Source organism: Phalaenopsis equestris, unplaced genomic scaffold (assembly GCF_001263595.1).
Source record: "Phalaenopsis equestris unplaced genomic scaffold, ASM126359v1 Scaffold232767, whole genome shotgun sequence".
Taxonomy (NCBI): Eukaryota; Viridiplantae; Streptophyta; class Magnoliopsida; order Asparagales; family Orchidaceae; genus Phalaenopsis; species Phalaenopsis equestris.
This window is the reverse complement of record NW_018250729.1, coordinates 10,303-28,245: the sequence shown is the minus strand read 5'-3', so window position 1 is coordinate 28,245 and position 17,943 is coordinate 10,303. Positions and strand designations below refer to the sequence as shown.

The 17,943-nt window shown below is 33.8% G+C and overlaps 1 protein-coding gene across 1 annotated transcript in view; it reads left to right on the top strand.

Annotated features, from left to right (window-relative positions):
• LOC110038407 overlaps positions 1-2,059 on the top strand; it is a 58,901-nt gene extending 56,842 nt beyond the window's left edge. The window contains exon 5 of the mRNA XM_020743249.1: positions 1,664-2,059. Within this exon, the coding sequence (XP_020598908.1) occupies positions 1,664-1,798 (135 nt within the window). The 3' untranslated portion in view covers positions 1,799-2,059. The remainder of the gene's footprint in view (positions 1-1,663) is intronic.
• Positions 2,060-17,943: the final 15,884 nt, after the last annotated feature.

Sequence of the window (17,943 nt, the reverse complement as noted above, 5' to 3'; positions counted from 1 at the left end):
TTAGATTCTCTCGAGTACCAATACTAACCCCTCTCAATCTATATCTCCATTTCCTGACCCTACGTTACCCAAAACATCACACTACTTGGCTCCTCACCCATCATCCCCTCAGCCCACTCTATCTGGACCACCTACTCTTATCGGACATCACATAATCACCAGATCTCTTACCGGCTCTCTCAAACCCGAAGAAGTACTCTTAATGCAAGTCTATCTCCCCATCCGCTATTCCTAGCTATTTCTCCCAAGCTCTAAAAAATTTCTCACTGAAAACTTGCTATGTCTCTTGAAGTCAAAGGTCTTCAAAATCATACCACTTTGATACTCGTTTCTCTCCCCCTTCATCACAACATCCTGGATTGTAGATGGGCATATAAAACCAAGCAACATACTAACTTGTCTATAGCCAAACACGAAATAAGATTTGTCCTACAAGTATACAAACAAAGATTTTGTATAGATTGCAATGAAACCTCTAGTCGAGTTGCCAAAATGCCAACCATTATAATTCTACTCACCATTGCTCTCCCCAACAATTGGGACATTCTTCAACTTGATTTCTAGAACGCCTTCTTAAATGGCCAACTCCAAGACACAATCTATACACGGCAACATCCAAGTTTTGTGGACTCAACATCTACAGACTCAAACAGGCTCTAAGATTATTGTTTAACACCTCTGTTCATCTATGCCAATATGGCTTTCAATTCAACAAAACCAATCCAAGTCTCTTGATCTGCAACCAAAATGATACAACTCTCTTCATATGAAATATATGTTGACAATATTCTTCTCGAAGGCAACAACATGCGGCATTCAATCATTAATCCAAAACCTCATATCATTTCAACATGAAGAATTGTGGCCCCGTCTTATTCTTTCTGGGCATTCAAGTTTCCAAATACTCCCAAAGCTACCTACTCAGACAAATAAAAGTTGCTGAAACCATTCTATTGGAAAACTGCAAGCCAACATCCACTTCACTCTCATCCCATCTCCCTCCCACTCTGAACAGCAGCACACCCTTCTGTAATTCACTTTATACCATCAATTAATAGGTTCTCTACAATCAAACTTCGCTGCAGACCAGATTTAGCTTTAGCTGTGAACTACCTCAGCCAATCCATGCATCAATATCTAGAATACCACTTTCAACTTTTCTAATGCTTGCTAGGTTACCTTAGAGAAATCTTGCAACTGTGCCTTCTGGTTCCGCATGGAAATCTTCACTTAACATGCCTATTCGGATTTGGACTGGACCACCGATCTTATAGATTGCAAATCCATTGTAGGATACTGTTAATACATCGGCAACACGCTTATATCCTGGAGTGTAAAAAAAGAATCAACTTTCACAAAGTCTTTCATTGAGGCTGAATAAATAGCATTTGCTTCTGCTACCATGGATGGCAAAGGGAAAAATTATTCTACACAATTGCCCCCGGGATAGTCAATGGCAAAATTAATCTACGCATAATGAATTTTAATAAGACTTTATGGAATGCTATATACATGCATGAACCAAATAAATTGTGATATATTTTTTTTATTCTTTTTTATTTTTATTATTTTATTATTTTTATTTGGAGTAAGTATGCTTGTATTTTTGTTTAGTGGAATATCTTTTCTAAAAGTTTTCTATTTGGTTATAAAAAAAAAACAGAAAACTCGGAAGATATTAACAGAGAAGATTGCACAGCTGAACTCAGCCTTTGATGACGTCTCATCACAGCTTCGAGCTGATGATGATCCGAATGGTGCTGTTCAGGCTTCAGATGAAATTGAAGCTTCAGTTTGATTACAGCTTTGCTTGGTAACATATTCTCATGCCTATTCCTGCTTGGTTTTTATAGTTTCGTCAAGTCATTTCCAAATTCTGTAAAAGCCATTAAATTGCAGCATTAATAATGTTAACTAAAAAGAAAAAAATAACGAATACGAGGCTTTGAAACAAAGTGCTTTATTGTTCTGCATATTTTTATGATTTAGTGTAATGATATGGAATGGGGACACGTGTGGTGGACATGCTTTTGGATATGGGAAGAACATTGATTTAGTATTTATTTGATTTGAACTGGGTTCTCGAGCTGAACTATGTAGTTCATTCGAGAGCCAGTAATGATTCTGCTCTAGCTTTATTGGTTTAATCTGATCCTAAATTGAGGCAATTGCCCATTAAATTTAATTTATGTATCGTCAGTCCAATAATTGGAAGTTTATATTAAACTATTTAAGGGGCTTTGCATACATGCAATGCAATTATATATTTGCATATCTAGTTTTTAAAATTTAATTTTTATTTATGTAACATTCAATTTTTTATGGTGACATTAAAAATATTATTAAATTAAAATGTATCATATATTTATGACTGTAAATATCAAATTTTAGATGTCAGACGTGTAAATTGATCACAGTTGTCATGTGTGATGCTGCATAAGCGTACGCGTTAGAGACCTTCACGGATGGTTATCAGAAAGGAAGTTCTTCATGCATATCACTTGATTTCTATGTATTTACATATCTAACTCCTATATTTCAGTTTTTATATGCATGCACACTTACCCATACGTACAAAGGTGTATTTCACTTTTTTTTAAAGTAAAAATGGTGGTATTTTTTGATGTGCAGGGTGTTAGAAATGTAAACAAAAATTGAAGTTTGGGTGTTAGGTATGTAAATGCATAGAAATTGCGTGGTTTGTCTGTAAATGCCCCAACTTAATTTGCGTCTAAATGATATTCTAAGCAAGACGAACGTTATCTTAGATTCTCTCGAGTACCACTTTCACTTGTTAAACTAGATACAGAATGTCCATAACCGGCAGAGTTACCCGAAGAAAATGAGCGGAAACCGCTTCTCTACTGGATCTATGATATAACAAGCATGACCATTCCCACTGTCGAAAGTTGGAAGTTTATAAATTTAATGCATATTTGGAATTTTTTAAATTTTGTTATTTTGTTTTATTTAATAAATTTATTTGTTCAATATATATTTTCATATTTTATTGGCTATATTTTCTTAAAAATAAATTAGTCTTTTTAAAAATACTCCAAATAAAAGTGTGAGTTCCTGTTAAAAAATAACTATTGCGGCTAGCAGCTCGATGCCCGCATCTCTGATGGCTAGCGTCGAAGTAAAATTAAAAAAAAAATAAAATAATTGTATAAGAATGTGTTTTATTTGAAATTTAATGATAAATAAAATAAATAAAAGGATATTGAGACCAAGATGTTATTTTTGTGATCACAATGCAAAATCCTATGTCTAAAGCTAGGAATTTCGTGTGTTAGAAAGATTGGACGGCGTGCCCCTTGGCAGTGGTGGAACTTCGATATAAAATGTAAGGAGTGCGCGAAATTAAGGGCATGTTTAGTGCAGCTTATTGGGGTGCGGCAGCGAAAAGAACGTTCGCACATCGTTTTGGTGCCGCTCCTGCATCCACGTCCAAATATTCTTAATAGGCTTTGATGCGGGTTAATTCCTGCGTCCTGTGTTAGCCACCTGCGTTGCCCTAGGAATTCTGTAGGTGCCCTTTGCTCTCCCTTGCTCTATCCCTCCCTGATTTTCCTTTTGTGCTTCTTAACCCTAGCGGAGATCGACACTTCTCATACGAGGTATGTTTTGCCTAGTTGCGATCCTTGGAAAAACGACAAGTTCTATTTTTCTGCTAGTTTTTTTTTAGAGTTGGAGTTCCAAACAATAATTTTTTTTTTAAATTTTTTTCGAGATATATGAATTTCTTAAGGATTGTTTGTATCGCCTAGCTGCGATCTGTGGAAAGAGGGCAACTTCGATTTCTCAGCATGTGTTTTTTTTGAGGTGGAGTTCCAAGCAAGCAGTTTTCTATAATTTGTGCCTAGATTTATGAATTTGTTTAATGGGTTTTCATTAGTTTGCACGGGAATGTTGGTATAACTACTATAAAGCAAATTGTTTTATCATACTTTGAACATTAAAAATTTGTCCTTATGTTGGACGCTCGGGAATGTTGGTATATGTACTGGAAGTCTTTACTTTTAGCTGCTGCTTGGGTCATTTTGAAGTTGATGAGGAAGCATCTGATATATATAAGAAGATTAGTTATGTTGATTTTTTCTGGCTCTCCTGAACTTGAGCTTGCCAGAATTTTGTGAAATTTAGTAATGAAGAATTCCATTGTAATCCTTTCACTTGGACTAGAGCAAAAATTTACTTTGCAGTGAATATATAATGGTCTTTATGAGGATCATGCTTAGAGTTTTAAGAGCATTCCTTGATGCTATTTGATATTTCTTAGTTGTATCATACATTTCATTGATATCATGATGGGGGATTGGGGGGTTTTTTAATATTGACATTCTTTAATGTTTTGCCCCTGCGAGCTTTATTCTGTTGGCATTCAACTGTTACTGTCTTCCATGGAATATTGTAGATGCTAGGGGTCTTGTTTTGAAATAATTTTATACTTTTGCTGAGGTGATATGTTGGCATTCCACTTCTAATGATGACATGAAATGAGATGAAATGGTGGCACGAAATAATTTATATATTCTGTCAGTGAGGTGATCTGTTGGCATTTTACTTCTAATGGTGACATGAAATGAGATAATTTTAGGCAGCTGTATAGAACTTTACTCGGCACTTGTGTTAGTAAGGTGAGCTTTAACATTGAATTGGTTTTTAGTGGTGCCTTGAAGAAGTACTTCGTAAACTACTGAGGGAATACTTCGTATTTCTATTGGGGGATTGGGGGGTGTTCTATTGAGCATGCAATATCATGATGAGCTTGCAATATCATAATGCAATATTATTATTTAATATTGAATGTGTTTCCATATACATATCTATGTTCTATTTACATATATATGAAATATTTACATATCAATGTTCTATTTACATATCTATGTTATGTTTCCATTTCATGGTGAGCTTTCAGAAGAACTAGTGGTTGAGCAGTTATTTTTAGCCACTCTGTACATTATATTTAAAGAATAGTGGTACTCATTGTTGTTGTTCTATCACACTTCTCTTGGTTTCATTTCCAGAACCATTTTTTTAAGTGAAATTGTGGGGATGCAAAGTTGGGGGAGAATCACAGATGTTCAGTATGGTGTTTGAGCTATGGTATTTGCCAATAAGTAGCTATGATACTTGTAACCTTGTCGTTTCAGTGTTTTCAGGAGGTATAATGCTATGTATAATGCTTATTCTGTTTCAGAATTTGAATTTCAAATGCTATTCACAAGTTAAGGAGCATATCAAACTAGTTGAGTAGTTAAGGCTGCAGCTGTTCTTGTCTCCCTGGTTTTGGTTATGTATATGATGGTTATGTATATGATGACCCTTCATTTTTAATAGGGTTTCCTCAGCATATAAAGCTTTATTTATAATAGGGTTTCTTGTGCATTTCAAATGACATCATGGGGGAGAATCACAAAGGCTTCTTGGGTATGATAAATACTGTTTCTAATAGATTATTATTTCAATTGGCAACATTTTTAAGCGAACAATCAATATAGTTCCAAATGGCATTATTTTTAAGTTCCTCTATTCATGCTGCATATCAAATGTGCTTTTCAAATGATGTTGTCATAATCTGGGTGTATATGATGCATATCATAATGTGCATTTCAAATGGCATCATTTTTAATAGAATATTATTAAAATTGCTTTGCAATTACTTGTTCAATGTTTTCGGTGCCTTGAATATCATCATGCTAAGTAGATATGCCTTCTAGATATATGCATATATGAGATTTTTTAATGTGTGTTAGCTTAGAATATGACAATAATATATGTTAAGTTCCTCTGTTTAACCAAAAATTTTTCATATAGTTTCAACATGACTAAGACGAATGAAAGTGGTCCGTCAGCTATGTGGGATAAGGAAGTAACAACAATTTATGTATTACAAAAATTGAAATCAGAAATAGTCCAACCACGTATTTCAATAAGGAAGGTTGACAAAATATTGCAAAAAGGTTCACAAAATTGACGGGAAGGGATTACGACAGGTTGAAATTCAAAAATAAATGGGATCAATTGAAGAAAGAGTGGAAAATTTAGAAGGAGCTCAAATGTGGATCGACCGGGTTGGGTTGAGATCCCATTAAGCGAACAATCGATGCTCTAGATGAATGGTGGGTTGAGAGATTGGTGGTAATAAATACACTCTCATTTTGTATATTATCATATTTTTTGGTTATTTACTAACCCATCTCCTTCCATTCAATGATACAGGCCATGCCAATAGCCAAAAAATATGGGTAGTGAGAAATTGAGCCGGAGTTTAAAGAAAAACAGGACATCATGTTTAAGTGTGTTTTCGCAACGGGAAAACATGCTTTCAACCCAAGTGAGTTGGCCTTTTCAAGAATATCAGATGACTTGCCACCATAACATGTTATAGCAGATGAAGAAGGGCCTTGTGTTAACCAAAAGGGGATGGAGGAGTCTAGTTCCCTGCCCAAGAGGCCCGGGCTTGGCTGGAAGAAGAAAGAAAATGACATTTTCGTAAAAAGCTCATTCGATCAATTGATTGCTGCTTTTGCATCTCCACCCCCTTGTGAAAAACTCATTCGATCAATTGATTGCTGCTTTTGCATCTCCGCCCCTGACAACAACATCTTAGATTGCGTTGCCATTTTGGATGCTTTTTCAGTTGTAGTTGTTGATATGTGCTTTAATGCAAAATTTTTTGAAAAACCTTAAAGACCCTACGCGTAGGCAAATGTTCATGGCACTGTCACTAGCTTTTTCTCTTATGTAATTTCATCTAAGCACTTTTATGAATGTTCTTTTCTACTTCTTTATAGTCCTTGATTTTATTTCTATTACATTCGTCTGTCATAGCTTGTCCTAATACATTTCTCTTTTTATGATGGATCCACAACAAGAACGTCATAAAAGAATGACATGGGCTGTAGCTATTGTGATATTATTGTTGGAATACTATCGCACCAACACTAGACGGATACCGCACATGACATCCTCCCAGGTTGGGGAAAAAAGGGTCGGTGAAATGCTTGTTGGACATCCGATAAGGTTCAACAATATTTTTCGAATGACTGCACCCACTTTTATGGATCTCCTCCATGAGTTATGTCATAACCACGACCTCCATGGTTCTTCTAAAATGACCACTAGAGAGGTGTTGGCTATAACATTATATGATTTCTCACAGAATGAATCAGTTAGATGAGCTATTGAGCGGTTTCAACATTCCTAAAAAATAATTAGTTGATACTTCTTGGTATATAGGCACTTGTGAGCTTAGTGTCACAAATAATTAAACCAGAGGATCCATTGTTGGAAACTATTCCTGAAAAAATTACAAATGATCCCCGTTACATGCCATATTTCAAGGTAAATTTTATTAACACATTATGTTAGCTTCAGAATGTAATGTGTTTCTAACAAATGGAAAACAAAACTGCATTGAGACAATCGACGATACACACGTAGATGCCAGACTATCAAGCCACTAAAAAGTGGCGTACATTGGTCGGTGTGTTTCAACTACCCATAATATCATGGCAGTATGCGACTTCAGCATGTGCTTCACATTTGTAATGACAGAATGTGAATAAAATGTAAATGACAATCATCTTTTTTTCTATGCAACGAGGAATAAAACACAGTGTTTCCCGCATCCGCCTCCAGGTGTGTTTAGCTATTTGAATCTACAACTTATATGTACTATTTGTCATTAATATTGTCTTTCATAAAAGGAAAATATTATCTAGTTAATGCAGAATATCCGATGCAGAGGGGCTACCTGAAGCCCTATCCAGAAACCAGATATCATATTCCTGATTTTGAGAGAGCAAGTGGCACAATACATGTCAAAAAAGAAATGTTCAACAAACGTCACTCCTCCTTACGTGGGGTAATTGAAAAAACATTTGGGGTGTGGAAGAAGAAATGGTCATCCTATGTGATATGCTGTCGTATCCATTTCCCAAATAGGTGGATAGTATGGTGGCCATTATGACACTTCACAACTTCATCCGAAGACATCCCTCTCAATTAGATACGAACTTCTCTTTGGCTAATGATGATCAGCTACATGTCACTTCAGAACCTTAAGAATGTCTGGTTAGCCAATCATTACCTGAGGATGAGATCGAGTCAAATGAATTTAAAACTCTAGACGAAACTCAGGACGGTGAAGGTGTCGCCGAGATGGCTGCTTTGAGGGAGTCTATCGCAGATGCTATTTCTGGATGTTGATTTAGCCTTGTTTCTTTATGTATTAGACTCTAGGTTTATTTCTTATGTATTTGATTGTAAAATGAGTTTGAATATTATGGTTTTATTAAGAATTTCTATGGTTTTCATTTTTTTGGTTCTATTTTTGTTATATATTTAATTTTATGATCTAACAAATGTCTTTTTTTGTTGTTTTATCTCAGTAGAAGCATGAGCTCTAGGATTTCAGGTACCTCCCAAGTTGTGTTGTGTTACTACGGACTACCAGCTCCCTTACTCATGTCACGCTAACCTCATAGTAGTGGGAGAAAATTCTATGGTTTTTAAAGGGGTGTTTCAGCACGATGTGGTTTCTTTCTTTGGGCAGACATTCCGACATTACAATGGTTTCCCAAGAGGACAATGACGCTGAGGACAGACGATGTCAGAGTTTTAAATTGAACATTTTAATATTTTTACTTTTATTGTAATTGTATTTCTTTTTATTTTTTTTATGCTCAGGAAATAGTGAGCACTGTATTTTATTTTTTAAAATTGATCTGTAATAGTTTGAGGCTTTTGATCTATCTATTATTTCCCCATACAATTTTACTACAAACAACTTTACTATGTAAGGGCAGAATGATCATTTATCCAACGACAGCCCCCAGTAGGCTGTTTTGAATAAGCTGCCCCAAACAACAGGTCAGTTTATCCTAATAATCTGTTAATTATCAGATTATCAGCATAATTTGCTTATCAGCGGATTATAAATAATCTACAGCTGCCCCAAACAAACTCTAAGTGATGCAAAACTTCCTAATTGATTTTTAATAGATTCATTTGGATTTATATGAGCTTTTACGTTGAAACACGTGTAAGTTGATGTTTTATCGAGTTTGAAGACTGAAGGATTCAACTACACTCCTAGGAATATGCATAAGAAAATTTACATATGTAGCACATAAATATTATGTATTTATATATATTAAATGTATATATAAAAAATGTAATGGTATTATCTTTGATGTGATACTAAATATCTAAGTGATATATGGTAAATATAAATGTTTAGGTGTGAGATATATAAATACATAAGAATTGTTTGTTTATGAATACATGTAAGAACAAATCTTAAGGAAAGCCAACGGACTATAGACATAAAAGTACGTCTAGAGGAGCCCACAAAAGGAAGACTAGAATTCCTATCATCTGAAGGTTAGATGACTTAATTAACCAAGTGAAAATCCCTTAGATCAGAATCTGAAGCCAACCGGGTGTAGGCATTTCGAACCTAAGGCCAAGATATGTGGAGTTAAGAAAAGATATCAGCCTAACTCTCACCCCAATATCGCCAACCATCTTATACGAGCCTTTGAGAATCTTCATCAACAGGTCAAGGATTTTACCACGATATACTCCACGAACACTTTGAATGAACTTTTATCAAGTGGCGAGCTACCTATCAGATTATAATGATTCATCATTTTCTTGACAACCTAGTCTCATCATAGAGACAAAAGCTTCTCATTTAGAGATTTTTAGTCAAAAATTTGATTAGAGCAGCCAACCAATTCAAGTCTGACCAAAATGACACCATCAGAAGCCGATCGAAAGCCTTTACTCAGCATAGTTGGATGAATAGGCCTTCCCACTCCTTTGCAGCAAGTTGGCTGAGGTTCTTTTAGATCACGTGTCTGAGATCAAGGCCGGGGACGTAGCCGAGGAAGAACCAACACGATTGTTAGACAAACAAAGCCGACCATCAACATCGACATAGAAGAGAGTTCCGATAAAGATAAGTCCAATAAAGAGATGATGATAATAAAATAGAAGAAACCATAGTTTGAGATGTCATTGAAAGGTGTAGAGAAAAGTGAATATAAGTCAATTTATGATCGGATTAACCACTACGTGCACGCCATGACCTTAACTCCAATCCACTCTCAGAAGATCGAGAGTCTAGAGGTCAAAGAAGTCCAGGGTGTTGGTTTGAAACTGATCAAATTTTACCGTGCTTCTCCTCCTGCTAGTTTTGAAACTCATGTAAATTTGAAAGAGGATGATTCTAATGAATTAATGGAATTACCATTTGGTTAGTTTTCTCCTTGTGTACAAAAATTAAGTAAACAGAGTTGCGAAGCAAATTCTGAAAGATACTCTATAGTGTTTTGAGAAGTTATGGAATGTTAATGGTCTAACTCTCAACTTGAAAGAGGGTCTTAAATTTCGCACGATAGGACCAGTCGATGATTCATAATTTTGCATGGATGTTACTAGTGAATTAGAAGAGGATTGTTTTGTTTTGGAAGATGACTTTGAAGAATCTCCGATAGATAAAGCTCTGCCAGAGTTTGAAAAGGAAATTAAGTTGACAGTTGATGAATTGAAGGAATTTAACCCCGGGACTGACGAGCAGCCCCGACCTACCTTCATATGTTTCATACTCAGCGGGGAAGAGTCTACAGATTTGATCAAATTACTGTTGGAATTCAAGGATTGCCTCACTTGGAGCTATGATGAAATGCTAGGATTATCCTCAGAAGTTGCAGTTCATAGGTTTGGAGTAGACAAGGGTATGACTCCAGCAGAATAAGTTTCCAGAAGAATGTGCCTCGAAGTAGAACAACAAGTCATTGTTGAGGTGAAGAAATTAATAAATACTAACTTTGTGTGAGAAGAGAAATACCCCACATGGTTAGCAACATGGTGCTAGTTAAGAAAAAGAATTGACAGATTCGAGTGTGTGTTGACTTCAAGGATTTAAACAAAGCTTGTCTAAAGGATGAGTTTTCACTGCCGATACCAGAGTTAATGGTGGACATCGCGTCGACACATGTGATTTTCTCTTTCATAAATGGATTGTTGGATACAATTAAATTAAGATGGCTCCAGAAAACACAGCTGATGCGCCCCTAGTGTGTGCTGCTTTTCTGCGTGTTTTATGTCAATTTAAATTCTCGGTACAGTGCAAAAAACTTGACCCGTCTCAAAATTACGTAGTAATTTAGTTTTAAAAAATATGGCCAATAACTCGACCCAATTTATATTAAGTAGTTAATGTGCAAAATTGAAATATTAAATAAAATATATAAAATAGTTCACAATAGTGGTTCTACGCAAGTGCACGTAACGCTTCAAGTAATATATGACTTTCTTTAAAAACCCCAGTATCGATCCCACAGAGAAGCACAGTAAGAAATGCTTTAGGCTAATTCTAGTTTACCACTATGAAGTCTTAATTTGGAAGATGAAAATTCTTATGATGATAACATAAATCACAATATTCAAACTATAAAAATTAAAGTAAGAAAGACAAATTAAAATGAGTTTAATGAATAATAATAGAAATGTAACGAAAAGAACTAAGTTTACTAAACTATTTACTAAACTTTAAAATTAAAATTACTATGACTAAAAAAAGTTTTGTGACAAAGACTTCAAATTTAAGAAAACCTCCTTCCCCTTTGCAATGAGTATATGGATTGTGAAGAAATTAAAATCATTTAAAAATATATAAAAATTGTTTTGTGTCAAATAGGAGCAATCTTATTCTTTACCCTCTTTCGAGTGCTATAAATAACATTGACTAATCTATAGTTTGGCCCTTACTTTTGTGGTTAGGCTGGGAGGATACCGGCTGGCACTCCAGAGCTCTAACTACTCCCTCACCCGAGGGCTAACAATTTCGCATCAGTTTTCAATCAACTGGATCAAATTGGGGATTTTAATCTGTCACCTTAAAATCTTCAATCCTACATCCAACAAAGTATATTTCCTTATTTATTTGCACTCAATTCCATGGATGAAATACTCTCCCATGAAATTAAATATGATTCTCCCAATGTTGTAGAAATCATAGCCCTTTCGGAACATATGTTTCTCAACACATTTTAACATTTCAATTGATTAGATCAAAAAGTAATTGAAGATTAGAGCTTGAATCATCACAAATTATTGACATTTAAAATTACATAAAACAAAATCAATTCTTCACAAAATCATATCTCAAAGTAAGGAGAAGGATAAAGAAGACTACTCAAAATTCATGAGAAAGATACGAAAAAACATGGATTTGATATATAAAAACAAGTTTACAAAATAAAGAAAATAAAGAACACAACTTATCTCATAATCCTTTCCATGCAAATCCCTGGAAGTTCTCTTTAAGCACTTTCCCTCTTTACAAGTACTCTCAATTCTCTCTTAGGAATGTAATGAAGAAGAAATCTGTCCCCTTCCCCCTCCTCTTACAATCCTTAAAGAAAATTTCCAAGCCCTTCCTCTCACTCTCACGCCACACAAACACACACGCACACACACACACAAGACTCACACCCACACAACTCCTCTTCAAGCGCTAGAATTCCTTCTCTTTTATAAAGGGCAGCCTCCCTCCAAAAATAATTCAAAATTCCCTCCAAAATTTTATCCAAAAGTCAATTCTTTTGAATTCAAAAGACATGTCCATTGATCCAAGAGACATATCCCTTCATAAAAGAACCTTCCGAAGTGTCTAGATGCATTGAATCACTCCAAGAGGTGTTTAGAACAAGTGTCCCCTTGACAATTCGCCCAAAATTTATCCCAAACCACCTTAATCTGCCAAAAGTTATCTCTAGCACATCATGCGCTAGTTCTCTGGATTATGATGCATCGTGCACCGGTTTGGTGCATCATACGCCACTCTAAAGCAGCTCGACCATTTTACTTCGTCTGGCTTCGTTTCAGCTCCGTTTCACCCCGTTTCAGTAGTGTTTTGCTCCTAACAGATTATCCTATAAAATAAGCATGAAAACAACCTTTCTTTAAAGCGTACTTTCATTCAAAAACATTTGAGAAATGTAAAGTAGATTAAGCATAGAAAGACATCGAAATGTGCAAAGTCAGAATTTTCTTTTTTGCTCTTTTTTACTCCAAATTGCACCATTTTTGCTTAATTTTCTCCAAAATTATTTCTTTTACTTGAAACAAAAAATATGCAAAATACCTTCCTTTAAAGTGTAATATCATTAAAAATTATTAAAGTTGAGCATAAAATATAAATGAAAAAGTAGGTAATTTTTATGTGTGTCAGCAACGCTTACAACTTTTAGAACACCAATCTGAATCTTCTGCTACACAGTGATGTTATTTGGATTGAAGAACCCTGGAGCAACATACCAATGAGCTATGACAAATATTTTTGATGACCTCATCCATAACTAGGTGGGGTGTTATGTGGATAATTTGGTCATCAAGAGCAAGCAACGAACATACCACTTGTATGATTTAAGGGTCATGTTTGAACAATTACATTCAAGATTTTCCAAATATGAGCAGATATGGTGACATTCCTATAGGAGTTTTGTAAGTAGTCTTATAAGCCCATAATGCATTATCAAGTATAGCAGACCAATCTCTCATATTATGATTTACAGTCTTTTCCAATATTCTTTTAATTTCTCGATTGGATATTGATGCTGGTTTTTTTATGCATTATAAATGTTTTTCAACACCACAACACACAAGACAACTATACTAAAAAAATATGCAGATTAACAACAATAAAATTTACTTTTGTATAATATGTTTTCTCCTTTAAAATATCTAAAGATGCCACTCCTAGTGAATTAAGATGTATTTTCAATTTCAAATTGTCACTAGGTTGCAAACGCAAGTATACGTATTGCTTAAGTAATAAAAGACTCTAATGAAGTCTAAAGTATCGATTCCACAGGGAGGTGAAAATTTGTTAGGTAAATCATGCAAAAGCACAATATTTAAACTATAGAAAACTTAAGTAAGAAAACATGTCGAAATTTGCTTAATGCCACTAAAGAAACTACGTTTACTACACTAATCTTTAACCTTCAAAGCTAAATTAACTAAAATCTAAATTACATTTTGTGACGAAGAGGTCAAATTTAAGAAAGCATCCTCCCCCTTACAATGAGATTATAGCCAGAGAATTATCAAATTGAAGAAAATTATAATGTGTCAAATATGAGCAATTATATTCTTTATCCATTTTACAAGCAACAAAGAACATTGGCTAATCCAGTGTTTAGTCCTTAAATCCACAGTTTAGGCTGGGAAGATACTGGCTCTCACTCCAGAGTTCTCACGTTATCCTCGCCTATCAATGAATATTTTCTTATTTATTTGCACTCAACCCCTTTGACTACATTCTCATCCATGAAATCGAATGTAACTCTTACTTTATTGTGGAAAGCATAACATTCTCGGATCATACATTTCACAAGAAATTTTAAAAATTCAATTGGTCAGATCAAAAAGTACATGAAGTTCAAAGTTAGAATCATTACAATTTTGAAATTAAAGTATGGCACAACAGTCTTGATTTTTAACATGACCATTTTTCTTTGTAGGGAGAAGGAAAAAGAAATCTACGCATAATACATGAAGAAGATATAACAAAAATGGATTTTATATAAAAATAAGTTTACAAAAATAAGAAATAAAAGTATAACAACTTAACTCAATCTCTTCCCCAAGCAAATCCATTGAAGATCCTTTGAATTTCTTTCTCTCTTTACAATAACACTTAAATCTCTCTTAGAATTGTAAGGAAGAAGAAATCTCTCACTTTTCCTCTCCTCTTATAACTCTTAGAGACACTTACTAAACTCTCACACACTTTGATACTCACGCCCCCTTCATTCACACTACTTTTTTTGACATAAAAACACTTTTATAATGTAGAGAGGAATTTTCCCAAGAGTCTCCATAGGAACCTCTTCAAAATCTGTCCAAATTCAATGCATTTGTGGAAATAACTATCTTTGGTGCCTAGGCACCGAAATTTTGTGTCTAGGTGTTGTCCTGTGTTTTGGCACGTAGGCTCTAGTTCTATTGCCAAGGCGCCATTTCAATTTCTTTGAAAACACCATTTTCCAAATTCTATCCTTTTTGCATCCTTTAAGCTCCAAGTGCTTAGACTTAGTATAATTGCAATAAAACATGAAAATACCTTCCATTAAAGTGCAATATCACCAAATATAAGCCTTAAATATATATGAACAATTGAATATTTTTGGTGCATCAAAATCCCTTAAATTTCACTATTTCTAGTCCTCAAGTAACTCTTTTACTAAATAAAAAGTATGACTTAAGGAAGTGAGAATCACTTAAAAACTTCTATATTTTTTTTAATAGAGACAATATTAATACTTTATAAAAATTTTTAATAACATAAGTTAAAACAAAAATATAAGAATATTTAACACTTAAGTCTAAGAGTTTTGGTTTCCTATTCATTTCAAGAATAATTATAATTTCTCATATTAATAATGCTTAGAAGAACTAGATGGAAAAGAACTTTGTGAGAGCTTCATTAGTAAAGGTGCTAATACTTTAATATAAGTTTAGAAATGTTTTTAAGCATCTTTCCTTAAGTTGATTCAAGTGAGACCAATTTTTGATTAGGCATCTCCTTAAGCTTCTACTCACATATATATTTTTTGTTTTTCTTTTTCCCTTTTCTTCTTCTTTTTCTTTTTCTTTTTTTTTTCTTTGAGGATCATTTTCAATCCCCTTTTTTTATTTTATTTTTCATGTGAGGATTATTATATTGGATAGAATTTAATAATTTTGAACTTCACTATCCTCTTCTTAAGGTTAAAAACTTCAAACATATCTTACTTATAAATGCAAATTAGCTTGGAAAAAGATTTTTCATAAAGTCTCAATCCTTTCTTTTTATTGAACTCTAAGACTCTCTTAATATTTCAAAAATACAATTTCCTTTACTTTAAATAGAACACACATAACCTTATACTCTTATACTAAATATCTTAATTTTTAGAAATAAGCTTCATTATTAATGATTTTTACTTAAGGCTACATTCACACTTATAAAATAAAAAAATATAGTTATCTTTAAGTTGACCTATTATATTAAAAGTTATGTTAAAAAAATTTTAAAATTATAGTTTCCTAAGGACAAATAAAGTTTAGTTCCATTTAAGGAAATTTTTTCTTTTCCTCTAAACTTAAATTTTAATAGGTAAAGCATTTAATACAAATATGATGGTAAAAAGAAAACATTAAATGCCTTTAAATAAAACTAACCTGTAGAGGGCTTTGAACTTGAAACTTTGTAGGTACCAATTAAAAAGAGCTGGGTATAAAATATTATGTGAAACATGACATATCAAAAAGATTTGCCAAGTAAAAGAGAGTTCTAAACATAAACAACAAATTACAAAACAAAACTATACTGAAATGAAAACAAACAACTTACATCTAAACATAAAAAGTTCTAGACCTTTTTACAATAAACATCATATGAAAATAAAGTTCACTAACTAACAACCACATAAAAATAAAATCAAATTACAGAAAACAAGCATGAAAGTCAACTAATCATCATCCTCCTCATCATCATCTTCATATTCTTCTTCAAATTCTACTTCAGGCTCATAGGGTGTAAATATGGGATTCATAGGGTGTAAATTGGGGATAAGTAGGGAATTCTACATTATGATCACCCCTCAAATACTTTGCCATAGCCTCATTATAAGCAATCTCATAATTCACTTTCCTTTGCATATATTCATCTTATTTCTAAGAGTCAAAATATCACCCTGTTGATAAAGTAGCTACTCCATAACATTCTCTAAAGAAGTAGTGCAGGAAATAAAAGATCCCGAAGCTAAATTAGAAGGTATATCTGCCTCTACCCTTAGCTTTATGTATAGCATGCAACTCATATGTATTGACACTAGGGTTACTGATACGTTTAAGAGGTTGTATTAATTCTTCAGATCTCGTACCCCACTCCCGATTGATCACATAAGATAAAATTAAAGCTAGGTATTCTAAACCTTTAGTAGTCCCACCTCTAGAAGAAGTATGGTCATTCCAATAGATGAGAGAACCAATGTTTATTTTCTTCATTTATTGAATATAGAAATTTAAAGTAGCTCTCTCCTTAGTGACTTGGCTCATTTGATTTGTTGGAAGGAGTCAAGAAAAAATAAAATAATGTTAAGCTTTAGATTGAGCATTTAATATAAAAGTAGAGAAGCTTACATTTGATCATTCTTTTTTTTCTTTTCTTTCCAAACTCCTCTTCCATCAGTCAGATAAGCTATAGCTTCATCCAATGCAGTATCAGATGTATCAAATGTAGTGTATTCACAATGAAACTCGTCCCTCAACCCATATAGTGCATTTATCCTGTCAAGGGTAAATTCAACATTCTTACCTTGAGCAAATACTTGATCATCTGTATCTTGTAGGAGGTTTGCATAGAATTTCCAGATGATCAAGACAACTGCTACGGCTATAAAATAGCGAAAGGTTTCCCAATTTCTTGCCACAATCAATCCTTCTATAGGATCGTCGGGATTGTAAAATGCTCATTCCTGAATCAATTTTCTTATCATCTGTTGAGTATTATAATGATGTTGGGCTTTGATGTTTACAAATTTTATCATGTCACAAGCCTCCTTTCCCTTCATCTTTCTAATTTTAGAAGCCGTATGGGCTCTAAAAATTCAAAATATTTCAACATAAATTTTATATAAAGATAAAGTAAACTCATAAAATCAAAATCATTGCTAAGAAATTTCACACCTTGGATTCTTGACTAAATTTCTCAAAAATCTCGAATTTTAGGTTTTTACATAATGCAGAAGAAATCCGTGGTGAAAAGTAAAATATTTCAAGGTTTAAGTGAAGCTCTTACGAAGAGAAGATGAATTCTAAGAATTTCTAGCTCCAAAATCACCTTAAATTCAAGTACTTTGAAGCCCCAGTTTG